The sequence below is a fragment of the Carcharodon carcharias genome, assembly GCF_017639515.1.
Source record: "Carcharodon carcharias isolate sCarCar2 chromosome 39 unlocalized genomic scaffold, sCarCar2.pri SUPER_39_unloc_5, whole genome shotgun sequence".
Lineage (NCBI taxonomy): Eukaryota > Metazoa > Chordata > Chondrichthyes > Lamniformes > Lamnidae > Carcharodon > Carcharodon carcharias.
In genome coordinates, this window is record NW_024470844.1 from 604,787 (window position 1) to 620,962 (window position 16,176).

The 16,176-nt window shown below is 52.0% G+C and overlaps 1 protein-coding gene across 1 annotated transcript in view; it reads right to left on the bottom strand.

The window, feature by feature from the left end:
- grwd1 (glutamate-rich WD repeat containing 1) overlaps positions 1-7,719 on the bottom strand; it is a 26,728-nt gene extending 19,009 nt beyond the window's left edge. Inside the window, exon 1 of the mRNA XM_041182360.1 lies at positions 7,501-7,719. Coding sequence (XP_041038294.1) covers positions 7,501-7,696 — 196 coding nt within the window. The 5' untranslated portion in view covers positions 7,697-7,719. The remainder of the gene's footprint in view (positions 1-7,500) is intronic.
- Between the last annotated feature and the right edge of the window lie 8,457 nt (positions 7,720-16,176).

The following is a 16,176-nucleotide window of genomic DNA, read 5'->3' on the forward strand; positions in this document are numbered from 1 at the left end:
GTGAATCAGGGAGCTCGGGACACAGTCCCAAACGCAGGCCACAACCCGACCCACAGTCCCAAACACAGGCCACAACCCGACCCTCGGTCCCAAACACAGGCCACAACCCGACCCTCGGTCCCAAACACAGGCCACAACCCGACACACAGTCCCAAACACAGGCCACAACCCGACACACAGTCCCAAACACAGGCCACAACCCGACACTCGGTCCCAAACACAGGCCACAACCCGACACACAGTCCCAAACGCAGGCCACAACCCGACCCTCGGTCCCAAACGCAGGCCACAACCCGACCCTCGGTCCCAAACGCAGGCCACAACCCGACCCTCGGTCCCAAACACAGGCCACAACCCGACCCTCGGTCCCAAACGCAGGCCACAACCCGACCCTCGGTCCCAAACACAGGCCACAACCCGACCCTCGGTCCCAAACACAGGCCACAACCCGACCCTCGGTCCCAAACACAGGCCACAACCCGACCCTCGGTCCCAAACACAGGCCACAACCCGACCCTCGGTCCCAAACACAGGCCACAACCCGACCCTTGGTCCCAAACACAGGCCACAACCCGACCCTTGGTCCCAAACACAGGCCACAACCCGACCCTTGGTCCCAACCACAGGCCACAACCCGACACTCAGACCCAAACACAGGCCACAGCCCAACACTCAGACCCAAACGCAGGCCACAACCCGACACTCAGTCCCAAACGCAGGCCACAACCCGACACTCAGTGGCAAACACAGGCCATAACCCAACACTCAGTGGCAAACACAGGCCACAACCCGACACACAGTCCCAAACACAGGCCACAACCCGACACAGTCCCAAACACAGGTGATAACCCGACCCTCAGTCCCAAACACTGGCCACAACCTGACACTTGGTCCCAAACACAGGCCACAACCCGACCCACAGTCCCAAACACAGGCCACAACCCGACCCACAGCCCCAAACGCAGGCCACAACCGACCCACAGTCCCAAACACAGGCCACAACCCGACACACAGCCCCAAACACAGGCCACAACCCGACCCACAGTCCCAAACACAGGCCACAACCCGACACACAGTCCCAAACGCAGGCCACAACCCGACCCACAGTCCCAAACGCAGGCCACAACCCGACACACAGTCCCAAATGCAGGCCACAACCCGACCCACAGTCCCAAACGCAGGCCACAACCCGACCCTCGTTCCCAAACGCAGGCCACAACCTGACATACACAGTCCCAAATGCAGGCCACAACCCGACACACAGTCCCAAACACAGGCCACAACCCGACACACAGTCCCAAACACAGGCCACAACCCGACCCTCGGTCCCAAACACAGGCCACAACCCGACCCTCGGTCCCAAACGCAGGCCACAACCCGACCCTCGGTCCCAAACACAGGCCACAACCCGACCCTCGGTCCCAAACACAGGCCACAACCCGACCCTCGGTCCCAAACACAGGCCACAACCCGACCCTCGGTCCCAAACACAGGCCACAACCCGACCCTCGGTCCCAAACACAGGCCACAACCCGACCCTCGGTCCCAAACACAGGCCACAACCCGACCCTCGGTCCCAAACACAGGCCACAACCCGACCCTTGGTCCCAAACACAGGCCACAACCCGACACTCAGACCCAAACACAGGCCACAGCCCAACACTCAGACCCAAACGCAGGCCACAACCCGACACTCAGTCCCAAACGCAGGCCACAACCCGACACTCAGTGGCAAACACAGGCCATAACCCAACACTCAGTGGCAAACACAGGCCACAACCCGACACACAGTCCCAAACACAGGCCACAACCCGACACAGTCCCAAACACAGGTGATAACCCGACCCTCAGTCCCAAACACTGGCCACAACCTGACACTTGGTCCCAAACACAGGCCACAACCCGACCCACAGTCCCAAACACAGGCCACAACCCGACCCTCAGTCCCAAACACAGGCCACAACCCGACCCACAGTCCCAAACACAGGCCACAACCCAACCCACAGTCCCAAACACAGGCCACAACCCGACCCACAGTCCCAAACACAGGCCACAACCCGACCCACAGTCCCAAACACAGGCCACAACCCGACCCACAGTCCCAAACACAGGCCACAACCCGACACACAGCCCCAAACACAGGCCACAACCCGACACACAGCCCCAAACACAGGCCACAACCCGACACACAGTCCCAACCACAGGCCACAACCCGACACACAGTCCCAAACACAGGCCACAACCCGACACACAGTCTCAAACACAGGCCACAACCCAACCCACAGTCCCAAACACAGGTGATAACCTGACCCTCAGTCCCAAACGCAGGCCATAACCCGACTCTCAGTCCCAAACGCAGACCATAATCCGACCCTCAGTCCCAAACACAGGCCATAACCCGACACTCAGTCCCAAATGCAGACCATAACCCAACCCTCAGTCCCAAACACCGGCCACAACCCGACCCTCAGTCCCAAACGCAGGCCATAACCCGACCCTCGGTCCCAAACACAGGCTACAACCCGACCCTCGGTCCCAAACACAGGCCATAACCCGACACACAGTCCCAAACACAGGCCGGGGGAAAGGGTGCGTGTCGGAGCGGGGGATGGGCTGCGTGTCAGAGCGGGGGATGGGGCGCGTGTCCGGGGATGGGGTGCATGTCGGGGGATGGGATGCGTGTCGGAGCGGAGGATTCTGCTGCTGGATTACAGATTGTGTCCGAGTACAATTCTGCTGTCGGATTACAGATTGTGTCCGAGTACAATTCTGCTGTCGGGTTACAGATTGTGTCCGAGTACAATTCTGCTGCTGGATTACAGATTGTGTCCGAGTACAATTCTGCTGCTGGATTACAGATTGTGTCCCAGTACAATTCTGCTGTCGGATTACAGATTGTGTCCGAGTACAATTCTGCTGCTGGATTACAGATTGTGTCCGAGTACAATTCTGCTGTGGGGTTACAGATTGTGTCCGAGTACAATTCTGCTGTGGGATTACAGATTGTGTCCGAGTACAATTCTGCTGTGGGATTACAGATTGTGTCTGAGTACAATTCTGCTGCTGGATTACAGATTGTGTCCGAGTACAATTCTGCTGTGGGATTACAGATTGTGTCCGAGTACAATTCTGCTGTGGGATTACAGATTGTGTCTGAGTACAATTCTGCTGCTGGATTACAGATTGTGTCCGAGTACAATTCTGCTGTCGGATTACAGATTGTGTCTGAGTACAATTCTGCTGCTGGATTACAGATTGTGTCTGAGTACAATTCTGCTGTCGGATTACAGATTGTGTCTGAGTACAATTCTGCTGTCGGATTACAGATTGTGTCTGAGTACAATTCTGCTGTCGGATTACAGATTGTGTCTGAGTACAATTCTGCTGTCGGATTACAGATTGTGTCTGAGTACAATTCTGCTGTCGGATTACAGATTGTGTCTGAGTACAATTCTGCTGTCGGATTACAGATTGTGTCCGAGTATAATTCTGCTGTCGGGTTAGATTGTGTCCGAGTACAATTCTGCTGTGGGATTACAGATTGTGTCCGAGTACAATTCTGCTGCTGGATTACAGATTGTGTCTGAGTACAATTCTGCTGTCGGATTACAGATTGTGTCCGAGTACAATTCTGCTGTCGGATTACAGATTGTGTCCGAGTACAATTCTGCTGCTGGATTACAGATTGTGTCCGAGTACAATTCTGCTGTCGGATTACAGATTGTGTCCGAGTACAATTCTGCTGCCGGATTACAGATTGTGTCCGAGTACAATTCTGCTGCTGGATTACAGATTGTGTCCGAGTACAATTCTGCTGTCGGGTTACAGATTGTGTCCAAGTACAATTCTGCTGTCGGGTTACAGATTGTGTCCGAGTACAATTCTGCTGTCGGGTTACAGATTGTGTCCGAGTACAATTCTGCTGTCGGGTTACAGATTGTGTCCGAGTACAATTCTGCTGTCGGGTTACAGATTGTGTCCGAGTACAATTCTGCTGTGGGATTACAGATTGTGTCCGAGTACAATTCTGCTGTCGGATTACAGATTGTGTCTGAGTACAATTCTGCTGTGGGATTACAGATTGTGTCCGAGTACAATTCCGCTGTCGGGTTACAGATTGTGTCCGAGTACAATTCTGCTGTCGGATTACAGATTGTGTCCGAGTACAATTCTGCTGTCGGATTACAGATTGTGTCCGAGTACAATTCTGCTGTCGGATTACAGATTGTGTCTGAGTACAATTCTGCTGTGGGATTACAGATTGTGTCCGAGTACAATTCCGCTGTCGGGTTACAGATTGTGTCCGAGTACAATTCTGCTGTCGGATTACAGATTGTGTCCGAGTACAATTCCGCTGTCGGGTTACAGATTGTGTCCGAGTACAATTCTGCTGCTGGATTACAGATTGTGTCCGAGTACAATTCTGCTGTTGGGTTAGATTGTGTCCGAGTACAATTCTGCTGCTGGATTACAGATTGTGTCCGAGTACAATTCTGCTGTTGGATTACAGATTGTGTCCGAGTACAATTCTGCTGCGGGATTACAGATTGTGTCCAAGTACAATTCTGCTGTCGGATTACAGATTGTGTCCGAGTACAATTCTGCTGTCGGGTTAGATTGTGTCCGAGTACAATTCTGCTGCTGGATTACAGATTGTGTCCGAGTACAATTCTGCTGCTGGATTACAGATTGTGTCCGAGTACAATTCTGCTGCTGGATTACAGATTGTGTCCCAGTACAATTCTGCTGTCGGATTACAGATTGTGTCCGAGTACAATTCTGCTGCTGGATTACAGATTGTGTCCGAGTACAATTCTGCTGTGGGGTTACAGATTGTGTCCGAGTACAATTCTGCTGTGGGATTACAGATTGTGTCCGAGTACAATTCTGCTGTGGGATTACAGATTGCGTCTGAGTACAATTCTGCTGCTGGATTACAGATTGTGTCTGAGTACAATTCTGCTGTCGGATTACAGATTGTGTCTGAGTACAATTCTGCTGTCGGATTACAGATTGTGTCTGAGTACAATTCTGCTGTCGGATTACAGATTGTGTCCGAGTATAATTCTGCTGTCGGGTTAGATTGTGTCCGAGTACAATTCTGCTGTGGGATTACAGATTGTGTCCGAGTACAATTCTGCTGCTGGATTACAGATTGTGTCTGAGTACAATTCTGCTGTCGGATTACAGATTGTGTCCGAGTACAATTCTGCTGTCGGATTACAGATTGTGTCCGAGTACAATTCTGCTGCTGGATTACAGATTGTGTCCGAGTACAATTCTGCTGTCGGATTACAGATTGTGTCCGAGTACAATTCTGCTGCCGGATTACAGATTGTGTCCGAGTACAATTCTGCTGCTGGATTACAGATTGTGTCCGAGTACAATTCTGCTGTCGGGTTACAGATTGTGTCCAAGTACAATTCTGCTGTCGGGTTACAGATTGTGTCCGAGTACAATTCTGCTGTCGGGTTACAGATTGTGTCCGAGTACAATTCTGCTGTCGGGTTACAGATTGTGTCCGAGTACAATTCTGCTGTGGGATTACAGATTGTGTCCGAGTACAATTCTGCTGTCGGATTACAGATTGTGTCCGAGTACAATTCTGCTGTCGGGTTACAGATTGTGTCCGAGTACAATTCTGCTGTGGGATTACAGATTGTGTCCGAGTACAATTCCGCTGTCGGGTTACAGATTGTGTCCGAGTACAATTCTGCTGTCGGATTACAGATTGTGTCCGAGTACAATTCTGCTGTCGGATTACAGATTGTGTCCGAGTACAATTCTGCTGTCGGATTACAGATTGTGTCTGAGTACAATTCTGCTGTGGGATTACAGATTGTGTCCGAGTACAATTCCGCTGTCGGGTTACAGATTGTGTCCGAGTACAATTCTGCTGTCGGATTACAGATTGTGTCCGAGTACAATTCCGCTGTCGGGTTACAGATTGTGTCCGAGTACAATTCTGCTGCTGGATTACAGATTGTGTCCGAGTACAATTCTGCTGTTGGGTTAGATTGTGTCCGAGTACAATTCTGCTGCTGGATTACAGATTGTGTCCGAGTACAATTCTGCTGTTGGATTACAGATTGTGTCCGAGTACAATTCTGCTGCGGGATTACAGATTGTGTCCAAGTACAATTCTGCTGTCGGATTACAGATTGTGTCCGAGTACAATTCTGCTGTCGGGTTAGATTGTGTCCGAGTACAATTCTGCTGCTGGATTACAGATTGTGTTCGAGTACAATTCTGCTGTCGGATTACAGATTGTGTTCGAGTACAGTTCTGCTGTGGGATTACAGATTGTGTCTGAGTACAATTCTGCTGTCGGATTACAGATTGTGTTCGAGTACAGTTCTGCTGTCGGGTTACAGATTGTGTTCGAGTACAATTCTGCTGTGGGATTACAGGTTGTGTTCGTGTACAATTCTGCTGTCGGGTTACAGGTTGTGTTCGAGTACAGTTCTGCCATGGGATTACAGATTGTGTTCGAGTACAGTTCTGCTGTCGGGTTACAGATTGTGTTCGAGTACAATTCTGCTGCCGGATTACAGATTGTGTTCAAGTACAGTTCTGCTGTCGGGTTACAGATTGTGTTCGAGTACAATTCTGCTGTCGGGTTACAGATTGTGTTCGAGTATAGTTCTGATGTCGGGTTACAGATTGTGTTCGAGTACAATTCTGCAATCTGTAGGTACACCCACAGTGCTGTTAGGGAGGGAGTTTCCCTCTCGTGGGTTCCCTCTCGCCGCCTACCATAGACCCGATCTAGCAGTCATTCCCTTTAGATCATTCAGCTTGGGGTGTTGTGGTGCTACCGAGCCACTTTTCTGGAGTGGGCAACCCCAATCCCCCCTTTAAATCCCGATTTCGGGGTGTACAACCCCAATTCCCCCTTTATATCCCTATTTCAGGGTGTACAACCCCAATTCCCCCTTTAAAGACCCCAATTTCACGGTGTACAACCCCAATTCCCCCTTTAAAGACCCCAATTTCACGGTGTACAACCCCAATTCCCCCTTTAAATCCCTATTTCGGGGTGTTCCACCCCAATTCCCCCTTTAAATCCATATTTTAGGATGTACAACCCCAATTCCCCCTTTAAATCCCTATTTCGGGGTGTTCCACCCCAATTCCCCCTTTAAATCCCTATTTCAGGGTGTACAACCCCAATTCCCCCTTTAAAACCCTATTTTGTGGTGTACAACCCCAATTCCCCCTTTAAATCCCGATTTCGGGGTGTACAACTCTAATTCCCCCTTTAAATCCGTTGCGCAACCGCCCAATGTCGTCACCTTTAGCGGTGCGCACCCCTAATGCCGCCATCTTTAACGGTGCGCACCCCCGATGTCGTCACCTTTAGCGGTGCGCAACCCCCCAGTGCCGTCACCTTTAGCGGTGCGCACCCCTAATGCCGCCATCTTTAACGGTGCGCACCCCCGATGTCGTCACCTTTAGCGGTGCGCACCCCTAATGCCGCCATCTTTAGCCCACACTCACCGCTCTGCGCCCGCTGGTAGAGCCGGTAGGCTGCCTCGTCCCGCACCAGCTCCTCGCCGTCGGCCAGCGGCTGGCCGGGCAGGTAGACGCGGGCCGGCGTGTCTCCGGAGCCGGCCTCCATCTCCTGCTCCTCTTCCTCCTCCATCTCCTCCTCGCTGTTGCTGCCGCCGCTGCCGCTCGACTCTCCGTCCGCCATCTTTTCCGACCCGGCAATCAGGCGCCTGGGCTGGACACCACCCCCTCCCCATCCTGGCAATGGGAGGCCGGAAGGACCCCATCCCATTAAGAGCCTGCTGTGACAAAGAGAGCGCTGCCATCTTTGATCTGGTCAAGTGGCCCGTTGTCGGGCTTTGGGGGGGGGGGGGGCTCACACGTGACGCCTGTTTGCCAGCCTCCCTCTCACCACGTGGTGACCAGCCTGGGCGCCGCCATCTTTGATCAAGGCCGGCCCCACCTCCACCTCCACCTCCTCCCATTCTGGACAACATCTTAAAGGCCAAGAAGGCTTCTGGATGGCTGGGGTGGGTTGTATGTGTGTTGGGGAGGGGGGGGGTGGGGGTTACGGTTCATAGATGTTTAAATCTTGCCGACGAACTGGACCGTTTTTAAAAAAAAAGTGACCCCTTCCTTCCACCCCAACCCCGCTTAATCAGCATCTGTGATGCACACCATTGCTGAATTGCCCCCCCCCATCACACAGAGGAGAAAACCAGTTCAAATCCCAGTGAAAAATCCGTAACACTGGCACCAAACGACACAGGAGTCCCATTTTAAGGCGAGCAAGTACAGCTCAGGCAAACTTTATCCATCTTTTCCAAGTCTCGCTGGCTTTTCAATCACTGAGGGATAGGAGTAGGCCATTCGGCCCCCTCAAGCGTGCGCCGCCATTCCATAAGATCATGGCTGATCTGCCCCAGGCCTCAACTCCTCTTTCGTGCCAGCTCCTCATAGCCCTCAACAATATTGTGAGCAATTTTGGGCCCCGTATCTCAGGAAGGATGTTCTGGCCCTGGAGAGGGTCCAGAGGAGGTTCACGAGAACGATCTCAGGAATGAAAGGCTTAACATATGAGGAACGTTTGAGGACTCTGGGTCTACACTCGATGGAGTTTAGAAGGATGAGGGGGGATCTGATTGAAACTTACAGAATACTGAAAGGCCTGGATAGAGCGGACGTGGGGAAGATGTTTCCATTAGTAGGAGAGACTAGGACCCGAGGGCACAGCCTCAGAGTAAAGGGAAGACCTTTTAGAACAGAGATGAGGAGAAACTTCTTTAGCCAGAGAGTGGTGAATCTATGGAATTCATTGCCACAGAAGGCTGTGGAGGCCGGGTCATTGAGTGTATTTAAGACCGAGATAGATAGGTTCTTGATTGGTGAGGGGGGTCAAAGGTTACGGGGAGAAGGCGGGAGAATGGGGGTTGAGAAACTTATCAGACAGGATTGAATGGAGGAGCAGACTCGATGGGCCGAGTGGCCTCATTTCTGCTCCCACGTCTTATGGTCTAACTCCCCGACATTTCAAAAATCTATCTGCCTCCTCTTTAAATACGTTCAGTGATCTAGACTCCACAACTCTCTGGGGCAGAGAATTCCAAACATTCGCGACCCTCTGAGAGAAGACATTCCTTCGCATCTCAGTTTGAAATGACTGTCCCCTTATTCTGCAACTATGTTCCCTAGTTCGAGATTTCCCCCACTCGTGGAAACACCTCCTCAACATCTACCCTGTCAAGCCCCCACAGAATCTTGTGCGATTCAATAAGATCACCTCTCGTTCTTCTAAACTCCAATGAATACAGGCCCAACCTGTTCAGCCGTTCTTGATAAGTCAACCCCTTCATCTGAGGCTGGGATGGGTGCAGCAAATGTTCACTAGATTGGTCCCTATGATGAGAGGGTTGAGGAAAGTGTGCTTATATCCTCTGGAGTTTCGAAGAATGAGAGACGACCTTATCGAACCCTACGAGGTCCTGAAGGGGTTTGGACAGGGGGTGGACACTGAGAGATTGTTTCCACTGGTCGGGGGAACCTAAAACGACGGGGGTGGGGGGGGGCACAGTCTCAGGATAAGGGGGTCGCTCATTTGGGACCAAGACGAGGAGAAATGTCTTTGGCCGCTTGCGGAGCTTTGGAATTCCCTCCCCGCCCCCCCCAGAGATGCTCCATCGCGAGATCCTGAGGGGCATGGACAGGGTAAGTAGCGAGAAACTGTTCCCAGGGCTAGGCAGGCTAGATTGCAGGGAGGATTCGCATTCTCCATACACGATGAAGAATTTATTGGCTTTTTGCCGTGTGCCCGATTTCATTTGAATTCCTTTCAAGACCTTAAAAAAAAATCTTCAAAACCAATCCTCCCTCCGTTACCTGTAAACCCAATGAAAGGAAACCCATTTCGTTTTTGGCAGTTCCTCCTCGTGTGCCTGATGAAACTCTGGTGATATTTTCCTGGACGTTCCTGTATCTCCTCCATCCCCTCGCCCTCCCAGGAATATCTTTGGGATATAGCAACACACAGAGAGAGAGAGAGGGAGACTGAAACTTGAACAGGAAACAGGGCAGAAGTCAGTTCTCCTCATACTAGGCCACAGCCTTGAAGTTTAAAGAAATTCCCCCTCTCCCAATCCTGTAACTACCGCATGGGCCAATTGAAGAGGAGAAATTACAATCCCCAATCACACAGCGACCACAGAGACTCAGGCTTCCTTTTAACCAGTTTTATTCCAAGCATAGGCAAAGGAGCCGCAATCATTCCTAAGAATGAAGACCCAGCTCCCAGACTGATGACGTTTCATTGCTTTTGCACTTCTTACCATAACACATTTGAGTAGATTTGAATACATCCAATCGGTAACCCACATGGCGCTCCCATACTAACTCTATCCTACTGAGTACATGAACATGTGATTTTGCTGACCAATTATTCTAAAGGATGTATACATAATTATATTATCCAATCAAAATAAAAACACCTTCGCAAAGACCTTAGTTCTCACAACTCAAGACTGTTTCTGTTTCATCAAATCTCTTTGTCTATTGTATGCCCTCCCATATCTAAGCTAAAACCATCTGTCCTTCCCTATGTGACAGGGGCTGCGCACCGCTAAAGATGGCAGCATTGAGGGTGCGCACCACTAATGGTGACGGCACTGGGGGTGCGCACAGCTAAAGATGACGGAATTAGGGGTGCGCACCCCCGAAAATCAGGGCAGTTAAAACGGCGATTATGGAGTGTGCACCTCAAAATCAGGATTTAAAGGGAGAATTAGGGGTCGACCAGTAATTACTTGTAGGGACCAGTTATCACCAGTAATCACCAGTAGGGACCAGTAATTACTAGTACGAACCAGTAATCACCAGTAGGGACCAGTACTTCTCAGGCAACATGACATGGCACCCTCTGTCAGTTTTACTAAACCAAACACCCAATGAATGCGTCTCCCTCTCTCTCATCCCGCTCTGATTATATCACCATCCCAATCACTGACTTTGCGATTCATTTTATTAATAGTCATTTGGTATCATCAACAGGCATCAGTAATCACCAGTAGGGATCAGTAATCGTCAGTGATTACTATTAGGGACCATTAATCACCAATAATTACTAATAGGGACCAGTAATCATCAGCAGGCACCAGTAATTATCAGTAATCACCAGTAGGGACCAGTAATCACCAGTAATTACTAGTAGGAACCAGTAATCACCAGTAATTACTAGTAGGGACCAGTAATCATCAGCAGGCACCAGTAATTATCAGTAATCACCAGTAGGGACCAGTAATCACCAGTAATTACTAGTAGGGACCAGTAATCACCAGTAATTACTAGTAGGGACCAGTAATCATCAGCAGGCACCAGTAATTATCAGTAATCACCAGTAGGGACCAGTAATCACCAGTAATTACTCGTAGGGACCAGTAATCACCAGTAATTACTAGTAGGGACCAGTAATCATCAGCAGGCACCAGTAATTATCAGTAATCACCAGTAGGGACCAGTAATCACCAGTAATCACCAGTAGGGACCAGTAATCACCAGTAGGGACCTGTAATCACCAGTAGGGACCAGTAATCACCAGTAATTACTAGTAGGGACCAGTAATCACCAGTAATTAGTAGTAGGGACCAGTAATCACCAGTAATTACAAGTAGGGACCAGTAATCACCATTAATTACTACTAGGGACCAGTAATCATTTGCAGGCACCAGTAATCACCAGTAATTACAAGTAGGGACCAGTAATCACCATTAATTACTACTAGGGACCAGTAATTATCAGCTGGCACCAGTAATCACCAGTAATTACTAGTAGGGACCAGTAATCACCAGTAGGGGCCAGTAATCACCAGTAATTACTAGTAGGGACCAGTAATCACCAGTAGAGACCAGTAATCACCAGTAATCACCAGTAGGGACCAGTAACCACCAGTAGGGACCAGTAATCACCAGTAATCACCAGTAGGGACCAGTAATCACCAGTAGGGACCAGTAATCACCAGTAGAGACCTGTAATCACCAGTAATCACCAGTAGGGACCAGTAATCACCAGTAGGGACCAGTAATCACCAGTAGGGACCTGTAATCACCAGTAGAGACCTGTAATCACCAGTAATCACCAGTAGGGACCAGTAATCACCAGTAGGGACCTGTAATCACCAGTAATCACCAGTAGGGACCAGTAATCACCAGTAGGGACCTGTAATCACCAGTAATCACCAGTAGGGACCTGTAATCACCAGTAATCACCAGTAGGGACCAGTAATCACCAGTAGGGACCTGTAATCACCAGTAATCACCAGTAGGGACCTGTAATCACCAGTAATCACCAGTAGGGACCAGTAATCACCAGTAGGGACCAGTAATCACCAGTAGGGACCAGTAATAATCAGTAGGGACCAGTAATCACCAGTGGGGACCAATAATCATCAGCAGGCACCAGTAATCACCAGTCGGGACCAGTAATCACCAGTAATCACCAGTAGGGACCAATAATCATCAGCAGGCACCAGTAATCACCAGTAGGGACCAGTAATCACCAGTAGGGACCAGTAATCACCAGTAGGGACCAGTAATCACCAGTAATCACCAGTAGGGACCAATAATCATCAGCATCATCATCACATGAGGAGAGGGTGCTGATTGATTGGCAAGTGGATTCTGATGGATAGAGGCGCTGCCATCCCTGGTGCATTCTCCATGGCAACGCCCGGACCAATCAGAGTCCACTTGCCAACCAATCAGGGCTCTCTTCACATGCAGTATAAATTGTTGTTTTTTTCCCCCCCCCTTATGTGGATATTCTATCAAAGCATCCTGGTGAGTATAGAACGAAAAGCTTCGACATCTCTCTTTCTTCAGCAGGACGTTTTATCGATCGTCCGCTCTTGTCTCACCCCCTGCGCCCACCAGGCAGAATCCCCCCACCGTCCCTCCCTCCCTCCCCACCGTCCCTCCCCCCCCACCCTCCCTCCCTCCCCTCCAGCCCTCCCTCCCCACCGTCCCTCCCTCCCCTCCATCCCTCCCTCCCCACCGTCCCTCCCTCCCTCCCCACCGTCCCTCCCCCCCCACCCTCCCTCCCTCCCCTCCAGCCCTCCCTCCCCACCGTCCCTCCCTCCCCTCCATCCCTCCCTCCCCACCGTCCCTCCCTCCCCACTATCCCTCCCTCCCCTCCATCCCTCCCTCCCCACTATCCCTCCCTCCTCACTATCCCTCCCTCCCCCACTATCCCTCCCTACCCTCCGTCCCTCCCTCCCCACTATCCCTCCCTCCCCACTATCCCTCCCTCCTCACTATCCCTCCCTCCCCCACTATCCCTCCCTCCCCACCGTCCCTCCCTCCCCACTATCCCTCCCTCCTCACTATCCCTCCCTCCCCCACTATCCCTCCCTCCCCTCCATCCCTCCCTCCCCACTATCCCTCCCTCCCCTCCATCCCTCCCTCCTCACTATCCCTCCCTCCCCCACTATCCCTCCCTCCCCTCCATCCCTCCCTCCCCTCCGTCCCTCCCTCCCCTCCATCCCTCCCTCCCCACTATCCCTCCCTCCCCACTATCCCTCCCTCCCCTCCATCCCTCCCTCCCCTCCGTCCCTCCCTCCCCTCCATCCCTCCCTCCCCACCGTCCCTCCCTCCCCACTATCCCTCCCTCCCCACTATCCCTCCCTCCTCACTATCCCTCCCTCCTCACTATCCCTCCCTCCCCACAATCCCTCCCTCCCCTCCATCCCTCCCTCCTCACCGTCCCTCCCTCCCCACTATCCCTCCCTCCTCACTATCCCTCCCTCCTCACTATCCCTCCCTCCCCACCGTCCCTCCCTCCCCTCCATCCCTCCCTCCCCCACTATCCCTCCCTCCCCTCCAGCCCTCCCTCCCCCACTATCCCTCCCTCCTCACCGTCCCTCCCTCCCCTCCATCCCTCCCTCCCCACTGTCCCTCCCTCCTCACCGTCCCTCCCTCCCCTCCATCCCTCCCTCCCCCACTATCCCTCCCTCCCCTCCATCCCTCCCTCCGCCACTATCCCTCCCTCCCCTCCATCCCTCCCTCCCCACTGTCCCTCCCTCCTCACCGTCCCTCCCTCCCCTCCATCCCTCCCTCCGCCGCTATGTCTGATGACAGTCACACCGATTGTTTTCACTCTGTTACAATTCCTTGGGAGTTTTGTAAATATCTCAGCGGGTGGACAGTTTGGCCGTACGGGTACATGGGTCATCGAAGGTGGCAGGACGTGTTGAGGGAGCAGTTACTAAAGCATACGGTATCTTTAATAATAGGGGAATTGAGTAGCAGAGGAAGGTCACATTGACCTTGTATCAAGACTCTAGTCAGGCCTCTCCTGGAGCACTCTGCCCAGCTCTGGGCGCCATACTTGAGGAAGGGTGTGAACACATCGGAGACGGGACAGAGGAGATTCACAAGAGTGATCCCTGGGATGAAGAACTGCATCTATGAGGATAGTTCGGAGAGGTTGGGGCTGTCTTCGCTGAAGGAAAGGAGGCAGAGAGGAGGGTGGATCGAGGTGTTCAAGGTCCTGAGGGGGGCGTGGAGAGGGTAAAGAGTGAGAGACCGTTCCCGCTCAAGAGAACGAGGGGGGCCCGGTTCCAAACCATTGGCAAAAGGGGAGTAAGTGTGATGTGAGGGGAGTTTTATTCACCCAGCCTGGAACGAACTTCCTGTAAGGCCAGCGGAGAACAGGTTCCATCGTGGTATTGGAAAGGGAATTGGGTTGTTAACCCGAATAAGAGAGAATGTGCAAGGTTAGGGGGTTGGGTGGGGGGAGTGGGACGAGGTAGAAGGCTCTTTCAGGGAGCCAGTGCAGACTCGATGGGCCGAAGGGCCTCCTTCTGCAATGCCAGGGCGCGCTGACACGGTGCGACATTGCCCTCCCGCTGTTAGAAACCGGGAAACATGCAACGCGGCACAGAATCGTCATGGCCTTTTCTGCTGGCTTGGCGCTGCCTGGAGGGGGTGGGGGGTGGGGAGGGGTCAAAGGAAACATCTGTGCAGATGTGCCAACACATCCTAGCTCCTGGATCCTGGGACAGGCTGGAGTCTTTGCCTCAACTGCCCTTTGATAACCATTAGACTGTGAAAGGACAGGAGGATTTATAGCCCTCCGATTTGTCCGTCGCCAAATAGAACCATCGGCCGATTCCGCTGCAGGCGATCAGCTCTGTACTGCAGAGTGCAGGTAAGAACGTAAGAGCTAGGAGCAGGAGTGGGCCATTCAGCCCCTCTATCCTGCCCCGCCATTCATTAGGACCATGGCTGATCTCATTTCGGCCTCAACTCCAATTTCCTGCCCTCTCCCCCATAACCTTTCAACCCGTCACTAATTAAAAATCAAAAAAACACCCCATGCTTGGGCGTTCGACAATACCCATGAGCCACTACATTCCCAGTGACTGTCCAACACCTTCTATAGATATAAGTGTCAGGCACTGACCATCTCCAACAAGAGAGAATCCAACCATCACCCCTTGATGTTCAATGGCATCATCATCACTGAATCCCCCACTATCAACATCCTGGGGGGTTACTGCTGACCAGAAACTGAACTGGGACCAGCCATATAAACACTGTGGTTACAAGAGCAGGTCAGAGGCTGGGAATCCTGCGGAGAGTAACTCAAAAACTGACTCCCCAAACCCGGTCCACCATCTACAAGGCACAAGTCAGGACTGTGATGGGACACTCCCCACTTGCCTGGATGAGTGCAGCTCCCACAACACTCAAGAAGCTCGACACCGTCCAGGACAAAGCAGCCCCGCTTGATCGGCACCCCATCCACAAACATTCACTCCCTCCACCACCGACGCACAGTAGCAGCAGTGTGTGTACCATCTACAAGATGCACTGCAGGAATTCAGCAAGGCTCCTTAGACAGAACCTTCCAAACCCACGACCACTACCATCTAGAAGGAGAAGGGCAGCAGGTAGAAGGGAACACCACCACTTGGAAGATCCCCTCCGAGTCACTCACCATCGTGGCTTGGAAATATATCGGCCGTTCCTTCGCTGTCACTGGGTCAAAATCCTGGAACTCCCTCCCTAACAGCACCGTGGGTGTAGATGGTGGACAGTCTTTGGGGAGTCAGGAGGTGAGTAACTCGCTGCAGGATTCCCAGCCTCTGACCTGCTCTTGTAGAATTTATATGGCTGGTCCAGTTCAGTTTCTGGTCAA